The sequence below is a fragment of the Crocodylus siamensis genome, chromosome 4 (genome assembly GCF_052110815.1).
Source record: "Crocodylus siamensis isolate JL-2025a chromosome 4, ASM5211081v1, whole genome shotgun sequence".
Lineage (NCBI taxonomy): Eukaryota > Metazoa > Chordata > Crocodylia > Crocodylidae > Crocodylus > Crocodylus siamensis.
In genome coordinates this window covers 13,223,854-13,239,801 of record NC_143398.1, presented here as the reverse complement: position 1 = coordinate 13,239,801, position 15,948 = coordinate 13,223,854, and the positions used below count along the sequence as shown (strand labels likewise).

The following is a 15,948-nucleotide window of genomic DNA, read 5'->3' as shown; positions in this document are numbered from 1 at the left end:
AGCTTCCCTGTGCCCCCCTCTTCCTCCCCTCACCGCTTGCTGCTTAGGCATAGATCCCTTCCTCCCCTCTCCCACAGCACAGACCATAGCCAACGTGTGGTATGCTAGCTAGTTCTGTATAAGGCTCTGGCAGAGACTGCAGACACAGCAGGGTCTGCTGGCTTCCCCCTGCCCTAACCCTCCTCCCTACTCACTGCTCAAGCAGGAAATCCCCCTCCTCCCTCCCTCCCATCTCCCACAGCCCCAGACCTCAGCCTCATGGGCCCTAGGCACGTGATGTGCTAGCTAATGCTGAGAGGTGTCTGTGTGTGTGTCTCTCCAATTTCATTGGGACAGGCAGGCAGACAGAACAGGGCTTTTGGAGCTAATCAACAGGTCACCCTGGTTAGCTGTTTAAGATGAGTTTGAAGTAATGGGAGAGTGGCTATTGTTTTGAAAATTAGGTGATAAAGACTCTTATCAGCTCTGGGCTACCTTGCTCACCTGTCAGCTTGCTTCAGACAGTCTGACAAGCAGGGAGGGAGACTGAAATGCTCCGTATCATCAACAGATGCATGCATTGCACACACGCACCCCTTGCCTCAGAGTGTTAGCAAGGGGCTGGGGGTTGACAACTCTTCCACCCCTTGAGCAGCCAGCGGGGAAAAGCTTGGGATGGTGCAGGCAGACCTCCCTAATAAGAAAGTCCTTCTGGGGCCTGGCCACGCACCCCTCAGCTCAACTCTGTGCAAGGGGAGAGCTGCTCTAGCACTCCCTGGCTTCTATCCTGAGCCACTGCAGGCATGCACCTGAATTTTCTCAGAGAGAATGTCTGTCCAGTTTCCAACCAGTTCAGCCTAGCCACGTTAGACTAACCTGCAAAGGTTGTATCAATTCAGACTCAAGCTTTTTGAACATCTGTCCCTAGCCTAGAAGAGGGTGTGCCAGAAGTTTCCTCTCCTGTTGCTCTCTGCGTGCAGCAAAAAGGGAGAAGGGTGGGGTAAGACATCTAGTCCTTTGGAAGTCAGCCTGACTGCATATTATGGAGGAGATACAGGGTATTATTAGTTGCAGGTTACAGATGAGGAAGCAAGCACAAAGCAATGAAGGTCCAGATGACTGCGTGTGTACCAGTACGTTCCTAGTAACTAAATGTGTGCACACGCAGTGGCCCCCTGTCCTTCTAGCACCATGTGGAGTGTCATAACAAATAGCGTGCCCACTGCAAGCGAATGCATGCACTCATGTTTTGCCACATGTGCACAACACCCTAAAAACTTGGCTCTTTATGTTTAGCTCAGAAATCACGGAGGAAATCTGTGGCAGGGCCTGAAATAAAACCCAGCTGGCTCTCATGGTTTATACACAAAACCAACCCTACTTCCACATCACGAGCCCCTGGCGTTCTTTGCACGCTGTAACCTTGCACTTCTGACTTATTCAAAACTCCACCCTTTGGTCCAGGACTCTATACCCCACACTGTACAACCCTTCGTCCACCTCCTCATCCTCCACTCGGCTCCTTCTCCCACCTGCCAACCTTGCAGATGAGCATATAACATTTCTAGCACCAGCGTCTCTCCACTATAACCATCACACCCGCCTCGGTGACTGGGTGGGCTTCACCGGCTGCCTAATGTGAAACCGGCTGGTTCTTAAATGTTAGCCTGGTTCCCGGTGATCTTGCAAATTCGGTCTGATGGCATGATTGCTGATTTTCATGGCAGGATGAGCCAAAGACCCCAGGGTATATGTCAGGGGTGTATGGGATGTATATATTATTTTTCTTTTTATTCACTGCTTTTTCCTTCTTTTACTGTAAACCACATAAATGTGCAGCTGTGCTGAACAGCCAGTCTTGAAGTACCCATTAGAAGCCTAAATGATCTCATTACATCCTGTCCAGCATGGCTGTCACAAAAAATTGTTCCCAGCTGAAGGCTGCTTGATACTACATTGTGCAAAAGGAATTAGCGCCATCAGAGTAGATCCCCACAGACAAAGCGTCCACATCACAGAAACCTCCCATCACTACCACAACTGCCACTAATTGACACCTTCAGGAGCAATCTCAAGGAGGCGAATGAACTCTTGAAACTGAACTCTTTCCTCGTGCTTAAAACAGGCCCCCTCTTGAGCCATATTGATGGGGTGGTCTGGATGATGCCAGCACTGCGTGGACAGTGGCTTCAACCCTAGAGATCAGTCAATCCATTTAAAAAAATTAAGGACAGATTCAATATCCTGTGGACCAAACCCCAAACTGGAACATATAGATGAGCCAAAACGAATCACAGTATATCATAATCCAATCAGGGAAATACGTTATTGAAATCAATGTATCAGCTCATACTTGGTGAAAAAATAGGCCAGCTATCACTGAATTTCTACATGGCTAATTAAACACGTGGCAGTTTCTTTTCTTCCCTTGTGAAAACTTTATGCTTAAAAGAGTCATGATGGGGAAAAAATTACGCTCTCCATTAAAGGGTCTTGCTGGGCATCTGTCACTGAATTAACGACATCGATTTGAAACTGTACGCAACCTGATAAGTTAGAGAACCAGTGAAGGGAACAGCGAGGTTATACTAGGAGGTCTGATTGAAGGGAGAAATTAGCCATTCCAGGCTATATGATCAGCTAGCAGGAAAGCGGATACTTTTTCCTGGGGGTTAATATATTATGTATTGAATTCCTTGTGGGAAGGGCAAGACCTGTCAGATCAGCCCTGGGCGGCGTAAGTGGGCAGCTGCATCTTAAGAAGGCAAAGGAAAACGAGGCCAGTCGATAAGTTCAGGAGACGACTGATATGAACAATCAACCTGAAAAATCAGACTGTGATGTTGCTATCATTCCCTTCCTCCACCGATTCTAGACAGGCAAGCCATAGCAAATAGACCAGAGAGAAAAAAGTGCAGAGATTACCGTGAGAGGTATGAGGCCTTGAGCCCCGAGGGAACAGATCACGGGGGACAGTCCTGTACTGTTCGAGGCAGGCAAGCTGGGTGATGAAGACCCTCTCCATCCTAGCTGTGCTGCTCTTATAACTGTATAGAAGGGTTGCTGCCAGACTCTCGGGCGAGGGTGTGCGGCTCCATTTGCACCATGGAAGGGGTCTGTAGTTTAGCTGCAATAAGCAACCTGGAGAAACATCCTGAAAATTGATATTTTAAGAGCATGGGCTGGTAGGCACTTCCATGTCCCCCAGAACTGTACTGTGTGTGGGTCTTGCAGACATTCACAAACATAGCTGCCACGCTGTCTGGGGAAAGAGATTGCTACTGGCCCCATCTTATAGACGGGCAACTTGAAACTCAGAGAGAGAGGTCTTCAAAGATCTCCTGTTCCTGGTCAGCTTCTGCTGACTGTCAGAGGTGGTTAGGCACCTAATTGCTATTTGTGTCTTTGGAAGCCACCTTCTTAGGAGAATTCACACAAAAAGTCTGTGGCAGAGGTTACACTTGAACTCAGCTCCGCTAAACCCTGGCAGACTCTTTTAATCCCAAATCTACCTTTCTTCTGTGTACGAGGGTGTAAATATCTCTGCGCCCCCACATCTTTTGTAGGTCCTTGTAATGATGAGAAATGTGGCTAGTTTCTCTCCAGATAGTCTGAGCAACAGTTTAATTTTTCCACAGGGAAATAAGCCTCTCCCCTTGACCGAAGCATGGTAAAATCTAGACTACTATTTCTTTTGCCTGCCTCAGTTGCCCCACGTGGAGAGCTGCAGAGCACAGTGTAGCTAAACAGCTTGTGTTGTGCTGCGTCTGCTCTACTGCAGCTACTCCAGGCATCTGGAGTTGTATCTGGACAGGGTGATTGTAAGCCAGAAGGTCACCAGGGATGGGTGTTGTGTTCTCTGTCCTCCCCCTGCTTCCCTACGCCCACCACACTGAGGGAAAAATAAATCTCTTGCTTGAAAACTTTCCCAACACGCACATCTGGCCTGTTTTGCATTCCAGGGCTGCTGCTGTGCTGTGAAGCAAGAAGACTTGGGTGTGCTCTGTAGATAGCTTTGTCCTTCAGACTTGTCTTCCGAGAACACACCTATTCGATTTAATGCAGTCACCGCTCTCCGGTCCATCCATATTTACAGGGGCTTATCTCACAAACCGCTTCTTCCTTAGAAAAGGAGAGGAACTCAGCTGAAGCTGCTTCTGTTAGACAGGGCAGAGCCTGGCGATGCTGGTGGGAAGCAGAGATATGATGGTTACGGGGTGGGGCGACGTGGGTGACTGCCCAGGGCACTGTGGTCGGGGAGGGGTGCCACACACATGCATGCACACACGGGTGAGCAGCCACGCTAACTCCCCACCCAGCCCCAGGCAGGAGGAGCAGTGCCACCCCAGCCTGCCCCCCGGTCCCTCCCCACCTGCAGCAGATAATCATGAAGGAGCTGGTTTGGGCAGTGCCCGCCTGTCTGGCCCACCATGCTACTCTGCCTCCCCGCCGGACTGCGCCCTGCACCCCTGCCCATCACCCTGTGCCTGCAGCAGTGCCACTGACTTGCAGGGGGGGAGAGGGGGCCAAGATACAGGTTTGCCCAGAGGCCGGCTCTGGTTACGGGGCTTGGCCGCCTTGCAGTTCGGCAGTCATAACTCATAAAACAATGACAGAAGCTCAAGTAATCCCAGCTCCTTGTGAGTGCTGCCTTTCCTCAAATAGGACAGCGTGTTACTCATCAGCTGGCCAAGTAGCTTAAAAGTCAGGACTCTTGGGTTCAGGGCTTGGCCCATCCACTGACTCACTGTGTGAGTTGGGGCAAGTCAGCTGATCTTTATACAAAAGCAGTTCTTCACGGTAATGCACACCAGATGCTGTGGGACTGCCAGGGTGTTCGCAGCTGTCCCATAGTTCATTCTGCTTGTAAACTGTACCCTTATCCTCCGTCACATCTATTTGCTTGTAAGCGCTTTCATCAGGGACTCTTGTCTTATTCGGTGCGGCCTAGCGGCCAGAGCACCGGCGTGGGAGTCAGGAGACTGGCGTTCTGCTCTAACCTGGTTAGTGGCCTGCTGGGTGACCCTAACCGAGCCTCTTCCCTTTCTGTGCCTCAGTTTCCCCGATTAAATTAGGACCATGATAGTGACTTCCTTTGTGACATGCTTTGACAGCTATTGATGGGTGAGAACTAGGTATTTATTCTGTGTTTATTCAGGGCCTAGCCCAGCAGAACTTACTCGTGTTTAGCGCCCAGGCACTGCCATGGTAAATATAATATATTGTGAGCTGTGGTTATTGTTCAAGCCCTAAGGGAGTGACATATGAAAGCTCATAAGAATGTATGGGATTTCAGTGGAGCGATGCTAATTTACTTGAGCCGGGAATCTGGCCCGCAGTGTTATTACCTCGGCTCCTTTAGGTTTTGTCAGTGTGAAAGCATGCCAGTCTGAGGAAAAACCTCAGCCACGCAAGCGTGAGGGGCTCAAATGTGTGCCAAATGCTCAATCTTTCCGGATAAAAAGAAACGAATCCTGATTTTTCTTTCGGTGGCTTTGTGGGTTGGCACGTTTATATCTTGTTTAATCTTTTTTTTTTTTTTAAGAGTTAGGCATGCCAAAGAGCGAACGTAGCTGTCTTCATAAAGAGCCTTTTCCTACCTTGATGTTAGGCTTTTTGCACAGCAGAATAAGCTCTCCCTGCTCCAGACTTGATTAACCAGACAAACTGCCTTCACTCCTGACAGCCTGGTTTTTTTAAGCAATCAATCCATAGGTTAAAGCGGAGAAATCCTAAAGGGAAAAGGGTCAAATACAAGCTCCCTGCAGCCAGTCCCGCTCCACGTTCTGCTCCTGCCTGGGATGTGGATGAGCCTTGGCTGCATCTGAAAGAAAACTCTTTGCTTCGCTTTGTCTGCAGTCCCACAAGGAGCAGGCAGCCTGCATTATTACTATCTCATGTTGCCTGCCCTGATCGAGGGTCACAGCAGCCTCCGCCCTCCACGGGGGCTTCAAGCACTAAGAGCCAGGCAGAGGCTCGTACACATTAGTGGGCAGGAAGTGGAGTCCCTATGGGAGACGGGGGAATTTGAACGCCTTCCCATTTCAGCACTCCAAGAGGAGGAAGCTCAGTTCAGCACTACTCGCAGATGGCTACTGCTCACTTCTGAAGGCGGTTTTACCCCCCTCCCTCCCTCCCTCCCCTGCTTGGGGACTTGGAGGGAAAAATCTGCAAAGCCAGGAGCAGTAGGAGAAAAATGAACAAAGGGGAACCACTCTGAAAGGACCTGTTTTGTTTCTTATAAGAGGAGTTAAAAAAAAAAAAAAGGCTGGAGGGAAATCCACACCCACAGCCCTGTGCGCTTGGCTAGATTTCTTATTCATGCCTGAGTCTACTAGCAAGAGGTAGCAGAGGAACAAACGCAGGATCTGCTTGCGTGCTAAGGAAGCTACAGGATTTAACAGAGTCAAACCCGCTGCCATGAACTTGGCATTTTAACCCAGCTCTGTTTCCTTCAGATCTTCCAATGGAGGCAGCTGGAGAACCTGTACTTCAGAGAGAAGAAGTTTTCTGTGGAAGTTCATGACCCACGCAGGTAAGCCGGCCACATGCCGATGGATAACGCAGCCTGCCTGATCTGGGCTGCCTCGCGCAGCGAGTGTAATTCAGATGAATGCCTGCTCCGGGCGGTTAGGAGAGGCAGGGTGGAGTGAGATTCCTCTTGCTGATGACTGTAATGGGCAGCAAATATTTTAGTAGGATCTTGAATGAATTGAAGGATATCTGAGCCTTGACTAGACTGCTGTGTATGGTGCTTTTTGTGCCACTAAGTATGGCAGCATGTGCAATTTCTATGGCTGTTTTCAGCATGTGCTTCATATTTAGGTCAGCATTATTCTCCCTCCCTCCCCTCTCCCCCTACCCATTTTCTATGACTTTTTTTTTTCCTCTTCCCTTTGTGACCCACCACCCAGCTAACACTCTCTGGAAAATTGCTTTCAAACATTGCAGATTCCTTTTGTGCCTTTCGGCATAGAGACAGATAGTTTAACTGTTAGTCTGAAGTCAGGCAGAAGGCAGGGCAAGGTTGTGCCTTATATAGACTAACGCTGTAACAGAGAGCAGTCACGAACTTGTGCATTTCTGAACTGGTAAGTCTCTAAGGTCACACCCTGCCCTACTCTCTGCCTTTTATTCCCTTTGGGCAACCTTATTGGCAGCATCCATGCTAACAGGAGACTCTTTATAGTCCTAGAGATCCTTTGGGTACTTGCACTTTAGAGACCGTCTAGTGTCTGGAGTTTTACTCCGGTAAATCTGGAGTAATTTCAGCAAAGGTAATGGTGTTACTGCAGTTATGCCAGCGTAAGTGAGAGCTGGAGCTAACCACACTATTCCTTGACAAAATACCAGTAGGGGTTTCTTTGTTTCTTACTCTAGGAGACAGTAAGTTAAAATGACTGTAACACTCTCAGTCACTTTGAACTAAATTTTGTCATCTATTACCCATGTTGATCCTGATCCAAAGTCCTTTGAGATCAGTGGAAAGGCACTAATTGTGTTATACATTGCTGCACAAGTATCTCCCATTAAATTCAGCACGTTACTGGTCCGGGCAGGTTGCACCCAGCCTGAGCAACATTGGGAGAAGCAAACAAGCTTTCTTTTTTCCCTGCACAGATTTGTCTGCCACAGTGTGTTCTCGCTGATGATTATCCTGCAATCCTGTTTCATGTTGCAGCAAAGATCACTGCGTTGTGCTGCACCCACCCATGTACTAATGTGTGTGCATCTGCTAGTGCTGGTCTGCATACACCTTTTGTACCCATTTCCTACACCGGTGCAGCCCCTGGGGTGGATACAGTCAGGCCAACATAAAGCAATTTAAATTGGTACAAATTTCTTTCTCTAAATATAGTTAAAGCTGTACCAAATCTATGTATGTGCCAGCCCCTGCTGTGCCACAGCTCCAGCTGCCCACTCCAGTTCGGCAAAGTCATTAAGCACACGCTTTATTTTAAGCACATGAGCAAGGGCAGTATGTGCTGCTCCTCCCCTGCTCCCTCTTAAGTCAGCAATCAGTGCTTTAGCAGCGCACGCAGCAAAGGGGAACGAACACATTAGGCATGAAGGTGGAACGTGTCATTTAAGTGGAGCTGAAAGAACTACCTAAGAAGACAGGCAAGGAGCTATGAGAGGTCAAGGTGTTATTAAATGTGCATGTAGAAAATTACGGCCACCCTTTATATCTGTGCCGAGCAAAACCCCTCTTCTCTGAAACCACTTGTAATCAAAATTTAGGCGGCATGAATTACTGATGTGAGAGGACTCCGTGTTCTCAACCCTGCCACCCCATTTGTCTGAATAAATGCCAAGTTCCCTGCAGACAAAGCATTTGACTCTAGGAATGATTTTTATTTTCCTTCCTTGCTGCACAGATTAGAGCTTTGTTGACTATAATAACCAGACAGTCAGCATTTGGTTCTAGCACCCTGAATCAAGCAGCCACTCCTAGTGTAAAACAATAACCCGCATTGCGATGTCAAGTGGGAGACCTGGATGTGGGAACATACTTCAGATTCTAGTCTCCTGGCCAAGGGGGTTGGACTGAAGTCTGCGGGGCGGGGAGGGAAGCCAGCCGTGCGCTCTCGGCATTCCTTCGGAGGAAACGCGCACCAGAGTCTGAATCAGCTCACCCGCACACAGGCAGTGGGCTAAGGCAGAGAGCACGTGGCTTAGTGGTTAAAGCATGGAGGGAAGGGCAGGGGGTCAGCCAGCCTGGACTCCGGCCCTACCTCGGCCCTGGGCTTTGTATCACGAGCAGGTCTTTTACTTCTTTGTGTGATAATACCTTCTGGATCGGACTTTGAAATGAGAGCTCATAGTGGGTTCCCACACTGGAGGAAAGTTCCCAGGAATTCAGAGCAAGTGCTGACATTTGCCTGGCACAGAACTGCTCCCCTGCTTTAGCACACGGTGATGTGCCTCGTTGAATGGGACCTGATTCACCAGGCTGGGCTGGCTGTTTGGAACTGGCCTAACTCGCAGCGTCTGGGTCAAAGCACTTTGGTGGAAAGCTGCTAACACTAGAGAAGGGGCCCTCAGCTCTAGAGACTGTTGCTCTCAAGGAGGCCCAGTGGCTCAATGGATAAAGCCTCTGGAGCTGCAGATTGTGGGTTCAAGTCACACCTGGGTCAGTCAGCTGCTTTATCAGGGGCTAGACCTGATGATCTTTATGCAGTCCCTTCTAGTCCTAAGCTTCTATATGATCAGAGGCCTGAGGAGCAAGCCATATGAAGAAAGGCTGGCAGATATGGGACTGTTCAGCCTAAAGAAAAGTTTAGCAGGATTTGGTGGCAGCTTATAAATATATCAGGAGCTTGGCCAACAACAATCATTTACCAAAGTGCCCCAGGAGCAATGGTCACTCCAGGAGTGACCTCAGCAGTGCTGAGTAGAGCAGGAAAATAACCCCCCTTAGTTTGGCGGTTGGACATAATGATCTGTTGAGGTCCCTTCCGATCTATGAGTTATGGGCAGGTTTTGTGGGCACTGTTGGGAACTCATAGCCATCCCAGTTTCATAGCAAAGCAGGGATGAGCAATATTCTTTCCATGGAGATGGGGATAATCTGATGGAGAAACTGGGTACACCTACATAGACTGTAGGGCTGGAAGGACCTCAGAAGAGCATCAGTTCCAAGTAAGAAAGATAACTGGGGGTCAGATGACCCCAGCAAGGTGAACATCCAGTCTCCTCTTGAAGATGTCCAAGGTAGGTGATTGCACCACGTACCTGGGCATGGAAGGAGGCTTCAGTTCTGTGCCTCCCAGTATGGACAGGCTGGGGCAGCTGATTAAAGGATAAAACTGAACCGTGACGCTGACTGTCTTGGCCTTTCATCTGGCTCTGGCATCACGTTTTCTCTCTTGCTCATTTGGCTTCTACTTCCCCACTCATTACCTTCCAGTAACTATTAACAATGGCCATGGCCCTATTGATCCATGTTCTAATCTGGAAAACATTTAATCCTGTTTTGTTCAGGACTTCCAGTTTGGTTCTGTAACAAAAATGTAAAGTAGAAAAGGTCAGTTGCTGCACGGCTTTCATGAGCCAAGGCTGGGCTGGCAGCTTCAGGTCTAGATCGGCAGGGTAACGCTTTCTTTCTTTGTCTCTGTAACCGCTCTTGGCTTATTTCTAACTTTCCACAGCGATTTGCCTTTTTTCACACCAATTTCTTCAGCTTCCAGCTACCCCCAAAGGAAGAAATCAGGGGGCTTTTGTATACCCACAGGTACAGGCTTGAAAGGCAAGCAGAGAAAAAACCAGTTCAAGCTGTAGGTAAAGGACACTGGAAAGGAGGGGGTTCAAACAGACCAGTGGACGAACCGGTCCTTCAGAATGGAAGCTGGTCGCCTCTGGGCACTGGGGAAGGCAAGTCTTGCTCACCCTTGGGTATGGTGCTGCTGTACTCCCTAGCAATCCCTGTCAAGGGAATGCTTTATGATCCCCGTGTGAAAGGCCGGGTCAGTTTGTATCGTGTTTCTGCATGATCTGTGTTCTCACACTCCCAGGCAGTATCTAGCTGGGAAAATCTTTATGTGGCAAGATGAGTTGTTTTTTAGTCTTTCTCTGCAGCATAAGGTATCGTGCTGGTCTTTACAGAGCAGTGACTCAATGCAATCTGATCCAGCTTTATATCCAGGCAAAGGGACAGTAGAGATGGGCTAGTAACAATGCTGGAAAGTCCTTTCCAATACTTATATGGCAACGACATGTAGGGGCCACTGGTTCTCAAGGAAGTCGTGGCAGACTTAGATTCAAAGGAGAAATAGCCAGACGACGGGTCTGTACTGTGGTGAAAGTGCAGACAGTACTAATAACTGAGGACACCGCAGCAAAAAAGGCTTGTTTTTCTTGTTTGTTAATAGATAATAATATTCAGCATCCCTACAGCCCTTTGCAGCTCCAGAGCATGGGATAGTCATTTGCTGACCCTCACAACTCCTCTGTGAGATAGGTAGAGAAATGTTGCCATATGCATTTGACAGATGGGGGAAAACTGAGGCACAGAAAGAATGAGGCCTATGTTTCCTAAAGCCGTCATTGATTTTGGGTTCCTTGGATCTTGGTTGCCTAACTCGTGTCACCTGGGCCCTGATATTCGGCCACTGGGAGTTGTGGGGATTCAATACTTCTGAAAACTTAGGATCACAGGAAAGTAGGGCTGGAAGGGACCTCACAAGGTCATCTAGTCACTTAGGTGAAGGTGCTTCATGTTGGGCACCTAAAAGTTGAGGCATGCGATATTCATGTATCATTTAAAAAGCATTGTCCTAAGTGACTTCTCAGGGACCCACAATGTATCGGTGTCCGAGCTAGGAAGAGGGTCCAGGAGTCCCGAATCCATTCAGACCCCTGCCCAGCAGAGCCCGCTGCTTCTGCAAGACGGCTCTGGTCAGGTTCCCAGGTTTCAAGTGTATGGGTTATTTAAAACAAAGGCTCAATTAATTTAGCTGCTGAGCAATAAAGGGAGCGGCTTTATCCGCTTGGTTCTTGGTTTTATTCTGCCATGGACGGTGCTGTTTATACAGAGAGAAGTTAAAACAACCAGTCAGAAGAAACGGCAGCATAACCATGGCTTCTGCTTTCCTCTTCTCTAGGGCATCTGTGACCAGGAGGACATTTGGGCACAGTGGCATTGCTGTGCATACATGGTACGCCTGCCCTGCACTCATCAAGTCTATTTGGGCTATGGCCATTAGCCAGCATCAGTTCTACCTGGACAGGAAGCAGAGTAAGGTAAGAATCGCGTTAGGAGAGTGTGTCCTCCACGGCTCCCACTCCCGCATCACTCCCTCGTCCAAAGAGTGGCTCTGGGACTGCCTTTGCTCTTATGCTCCTAACACATTGCCTTAAGAGCTTAAGCGCTGTCATACTGGATTAGACCAAATGTCCATCCAGTTCATATCCTGTCTCTGGCAGTGGCAATGGTGGTTGCTTTAGAAAAGAGTGTAAGACAAAGGGCATGTATAGGGTGACCCATCCCTGGTCCGGCCCTCCCAGTCACAAGCAGTTACAGGCACAAGAGATGGCTTCAGCCTGCGGTTGCAATCTTGATGGACCTCCATACATTTGTCTGACCCCTTTTTGCACCTGGTTATGTTTGTGGCCTCCACAGCATCCTGAGGCAAGGAATTCTACAAGTTAGAAAGGTGCGTTGACTTTTGGGAGTTCAAGGGGCTTTGGTTCCCTCAAATGCCTATCAGGTGAGGACTGGGGGCTGGGAAAAATCTGGCTAAGTTTTGACCAAGATACAATGGCTAAAGTTCGCAAGTGAACACAATCTGTTCCTGCACATGTCCTAGCTCAGGTCATCATAAAGTCAGGACAGTTTCCTACAAATGTGTTTGCAGTAGTTTTAAATTCTGCCCCCCAGCTCTGAGCTGACAGACGCTTCCCTGCCAACTTGATGAGTTTTACAAGCCTGTTTTCCTGGGGGACCTGTTAGGGGTTAATTGTTTTCCAGTCCTCTCTCACTGTTTGAAAGACTCGCACAGACATTGGGAAGCTAAGCGCCCTTATAGAGAGCCGGCCCGTATCTGCCTGTACTCAAAGGAAGCCACCTCAAAAATAGCATCAGTGCTACATATAGTCCACACAGTAGCTGGGAGAAACATTTAATAGAAAAGAGCGATTTCTTTTCTTTAGGTAACAGTACCCATTTAAATATGAGTATCCCTGGCATAATGAAATGTGAGTGATGCAAATCTTGGCTAGTGGGGGGTTCTTCCTCCTTCCCATCTTGTCCTCTGTATGCTGAGCTCCTACTTCCAGTGAGATTCCAGGTATCTGCTATCTTCTTGTCTGCCATCTGTTTCCCCCACTTCCAGCACTGGCTGAAGCCAGGACTCTCTAAGCACTTGTACTGTTTCCATCTCCCTAGGACCAGCTTCGAATAAGGCCAGACCTGTTTGCAAGCTGGGGCACTAGAGCCTGCAAGGTTTCAAGGTGTTTAGTCCACAAACTGACACCCAAACAGAAGGATATCCCCCTTTCCTGGGTGAGAGGGTGCCAGGAACTTCCCAGCTTTTGTAGACAGCAGATTGGGTTTCACGCAATGACTGTGTATCTGATGGCCTCTTCACACCTCCCCCCCAGCCATCATGAGTAACTCAGGCTTGTTTGCATCCACATCAAGATGCTTTGTTAGGGTATTCCCAGGCTTCCTGCTAACACTTTGAAGTGGGTGCACACAAATATGTTTTAATTTTTTTTTTCACTTTGAAGAGTGGGGCTTTCATCTGTCATCTCTGTCTTTAACAGCCAAGCTTCATCAAGTTCTTCTGTCCTAGCTTAAGTTTCAGGGATCTGCTGCATTAATCCAGCTGATCACATCAGTGTTATGCCAACACGGGCTTGGTTTTTAAAGCCAGCAATGAGCGTTCCCAGGTGGAGTTGTGAGAAACTTGGTGGATTCAGTTCTCAGGCGTTTCTGCAAACGCCTTTCCCCTTTCAAGTGGCATGGGTTTGTACCCCTTTACATTTCACTCTGAGATTCACCTTCTCATCTGTCTGTGCCCTTTAACATCCAAGAAAAATTTAGGGACTCCCAGGTTTTGTGGCTGGGTTTGCCAAGAAAAAAAACAAAAAAACACTGAATTGCTCCAGTCTGGGCCCATGCTGGTTGCAGTGATTTTGATTAGATGCAGTGGGATATGGCACAACACTAGGCTTGAATTCGCCTTTCAGAACAAAACCTGAGACCAGCCAAGACCTTATTTTCCAATTTGGCTGGGATATTTTGCCTGGCTCTGCCTTTACATGTTGCTTGATTTAGTCAAATCCCAATCTTTATTGATTTAGACCATTTTTGCACCAAAATTAAACCAGGGTTTTTCTTCCAAATTCTATGCATGACGGGACATCGTGGCATGATGAGACCCCAAAACCTTGCAACCCTGTTGTTCGTTTGTCTCTGGTCCTGCATTACAGTAGAAGACGGACACTTCCAAGACTTCCAGCTCTCTGAACAATCTCTTCAGAGTGCAAAATGCGTGTCCATTTCCCTTCTCTTTTTCTGTACCAAGCCGATAAATGCAGCAAGGCTGAGCGCCAGCTCCGTGCAGTGGTGCCCACATCGAGTCAGTCAGATGTTTACCTTTGAGAGCTTGCTGGTAGCAGGAATTTCCCAGGCCTCAAAGGCTGGGCTCCTCAGATGTTGAGAGCTTAAATGTGTGAGATTGCCAGAAAATGAGTAGGCAAACTGGGGATGGCCCCAGTGAAACACGTGCAGCACAAAACCCTTCATCCCAGGCGAAAAGACCAAATCGATCCCTGATGTCGGTCTGTTCCTGGGGTCACTGGGGGCGTTCTGTAAGACGTCCGACCTCACAGGAATGGCGCTAGGGATCCATTTGGCTCAGGGACTTTAAGAACTGCTTTGAAATTAAGCCCAAATGAGTGAGTTTCCCCCCAAACAAAAGAGACTTGGCAGATCTGTGCAATGATGGCTGTAAAATACTTCGGGAGGGTGGGGGTATTGAATGCCCTGGGGGAGTGTTAGTGGGATATAACCTAGCCTCTCACTGCTGTGCTGCCAGTACAAATCCAGCCCAGACCTTGTCACTTGCTGGGCAGTGGCCTACATGGAATGAGCCGGGGTGTGAATCCTGCTCCCAGTGGACCACTGTCTGAAGCACAAAAAACCATGTACCAGTTGGCATCACTGTCAGCAGCAGAGAGACCTGATAAACCATCTCTTTCTGGAAGTGCTTCCTCTAAGTCAGTGTGGAGACTAGGGCTATGCATGGCAAACAGCACCCAATGGCAGTGACAGTGATTCTCAATTAGGTGCTGTTTTAAGGGTGCCATGCAATATTTGCACTGTTAGGTGTGCAAACACCTGCACATGATTCAAAGGGTAAACCCAGAGATTTCAAATAGAAATCCAGAGTGTCAAAAACATTCTGACCTGTTCTGGTCTGTCTTAGTTCTTTGAAACAGAAAAATTGCTCTAATATTTTTCAGGGATGTATTTGGTAGCCATGTTGGTCTGAGACAAAAAGAAATGCAAAAATCTAGAACTCTTGGCTCAGAAATGATACCTTTTATTATAGTTGGTCTAATGAAAGGTATCATTTCTGAACAGAGAGTTCTAGATTTTTGCCTTTCTAGTATTTTTCTGTACTCAAGAAATGAGTGAAAGCCAAGAGCTGGCATTTTCCGAGAGGTGCCTTGAATCGAACTAGGTTGAGAACCGGTCCCATCCACACACGTGTATTTCTAGCTTGAGTTAAACTTGGAAACACTGGTCGTGCAGGACGAGGGTTGAAACAGAGCTGACCTCTGAAATAGTAATGCAGTGGGGGCAGGGGAAGGAGTGCAGCCGTTGTCTTCAACTTGAGTTAGCACAAACTCATCACCTGCTAATCCAAGCGCTCTGTGCAGCTGGAGTGGCTAAGCCAACTCAAGTGGGGCAACTTGAGTGACAAAACTTGAGCTCATGGTTGCCGTGAAAATCAGGTTCTGCGCAGGCAATCACAGGATCAGTTGCCTAGGCTGTTTTCTGCAGTGAAGCTTTCTACAGGCTGACCAAGTGAAGGTCTCTGTTCTTAGTAGGTACATGATGAGGCAACATCTTCCTACAAGTTATTCCAAAGCTACATGTAGAAACTATAGCTGAACCTCGATGCTCAGTCAGATCCAGGTTCACAGTCAAATGCAGCCTGTAAAATGAATCTTGTGCCCTTTCAAAGAATCATAGAAGTGGGGTCGGAAGGGACCTTGTAGATCTTCAAGTCCAAACCCCCGCCTGAGCGGGAGAAGAAAAAAACAAAAAAACCAAAACTGGACTCAAATAAGTCCAGCCAGGTAGGCATCAAACCTCTTCTTAAAGACCCCCAGGGTAGGAGCCAGCACCACTTCCCTTGGAAGTTGCTTCCAGATCCTAGCCGCCCTGACTGTGAAGTAGTTCTTATGGATGTCTAATCTAAACCTCCTCTCCAATAATTTGTGTCCATTGTTCCT

General features: G+C 48.1%; 1 protein-coding gene across 6 annotated transcripts in view; it reads left to right on the top strand.

Moving 5' to 3' along the window:
• The window catches only part of FRMD4A (FERM domain containing 4A), a 272,648-nt gene that overhangs the window by 222,033 nt on the left and 34,667 nt on the right, over positions 1–15,948 (top strand). For all 6 annotated transcript variants that reach the window (XM_090041830.1, XM_090041829.1, XM_090041828.1 and 3 more), the window contains exons 12-13: positions 6,438–6,514; positions 11,583–11,721. In XM_090041830.1, coding sequence (XP_089897956.1) covers positions 6,438–6,514; positions 11,583–11,721 — 216 coding nt within the window. The remainder of the gene's footprint in view (positions 1–6,437; positions 6,515–11,582; positions 11,722–15,948) is intronic.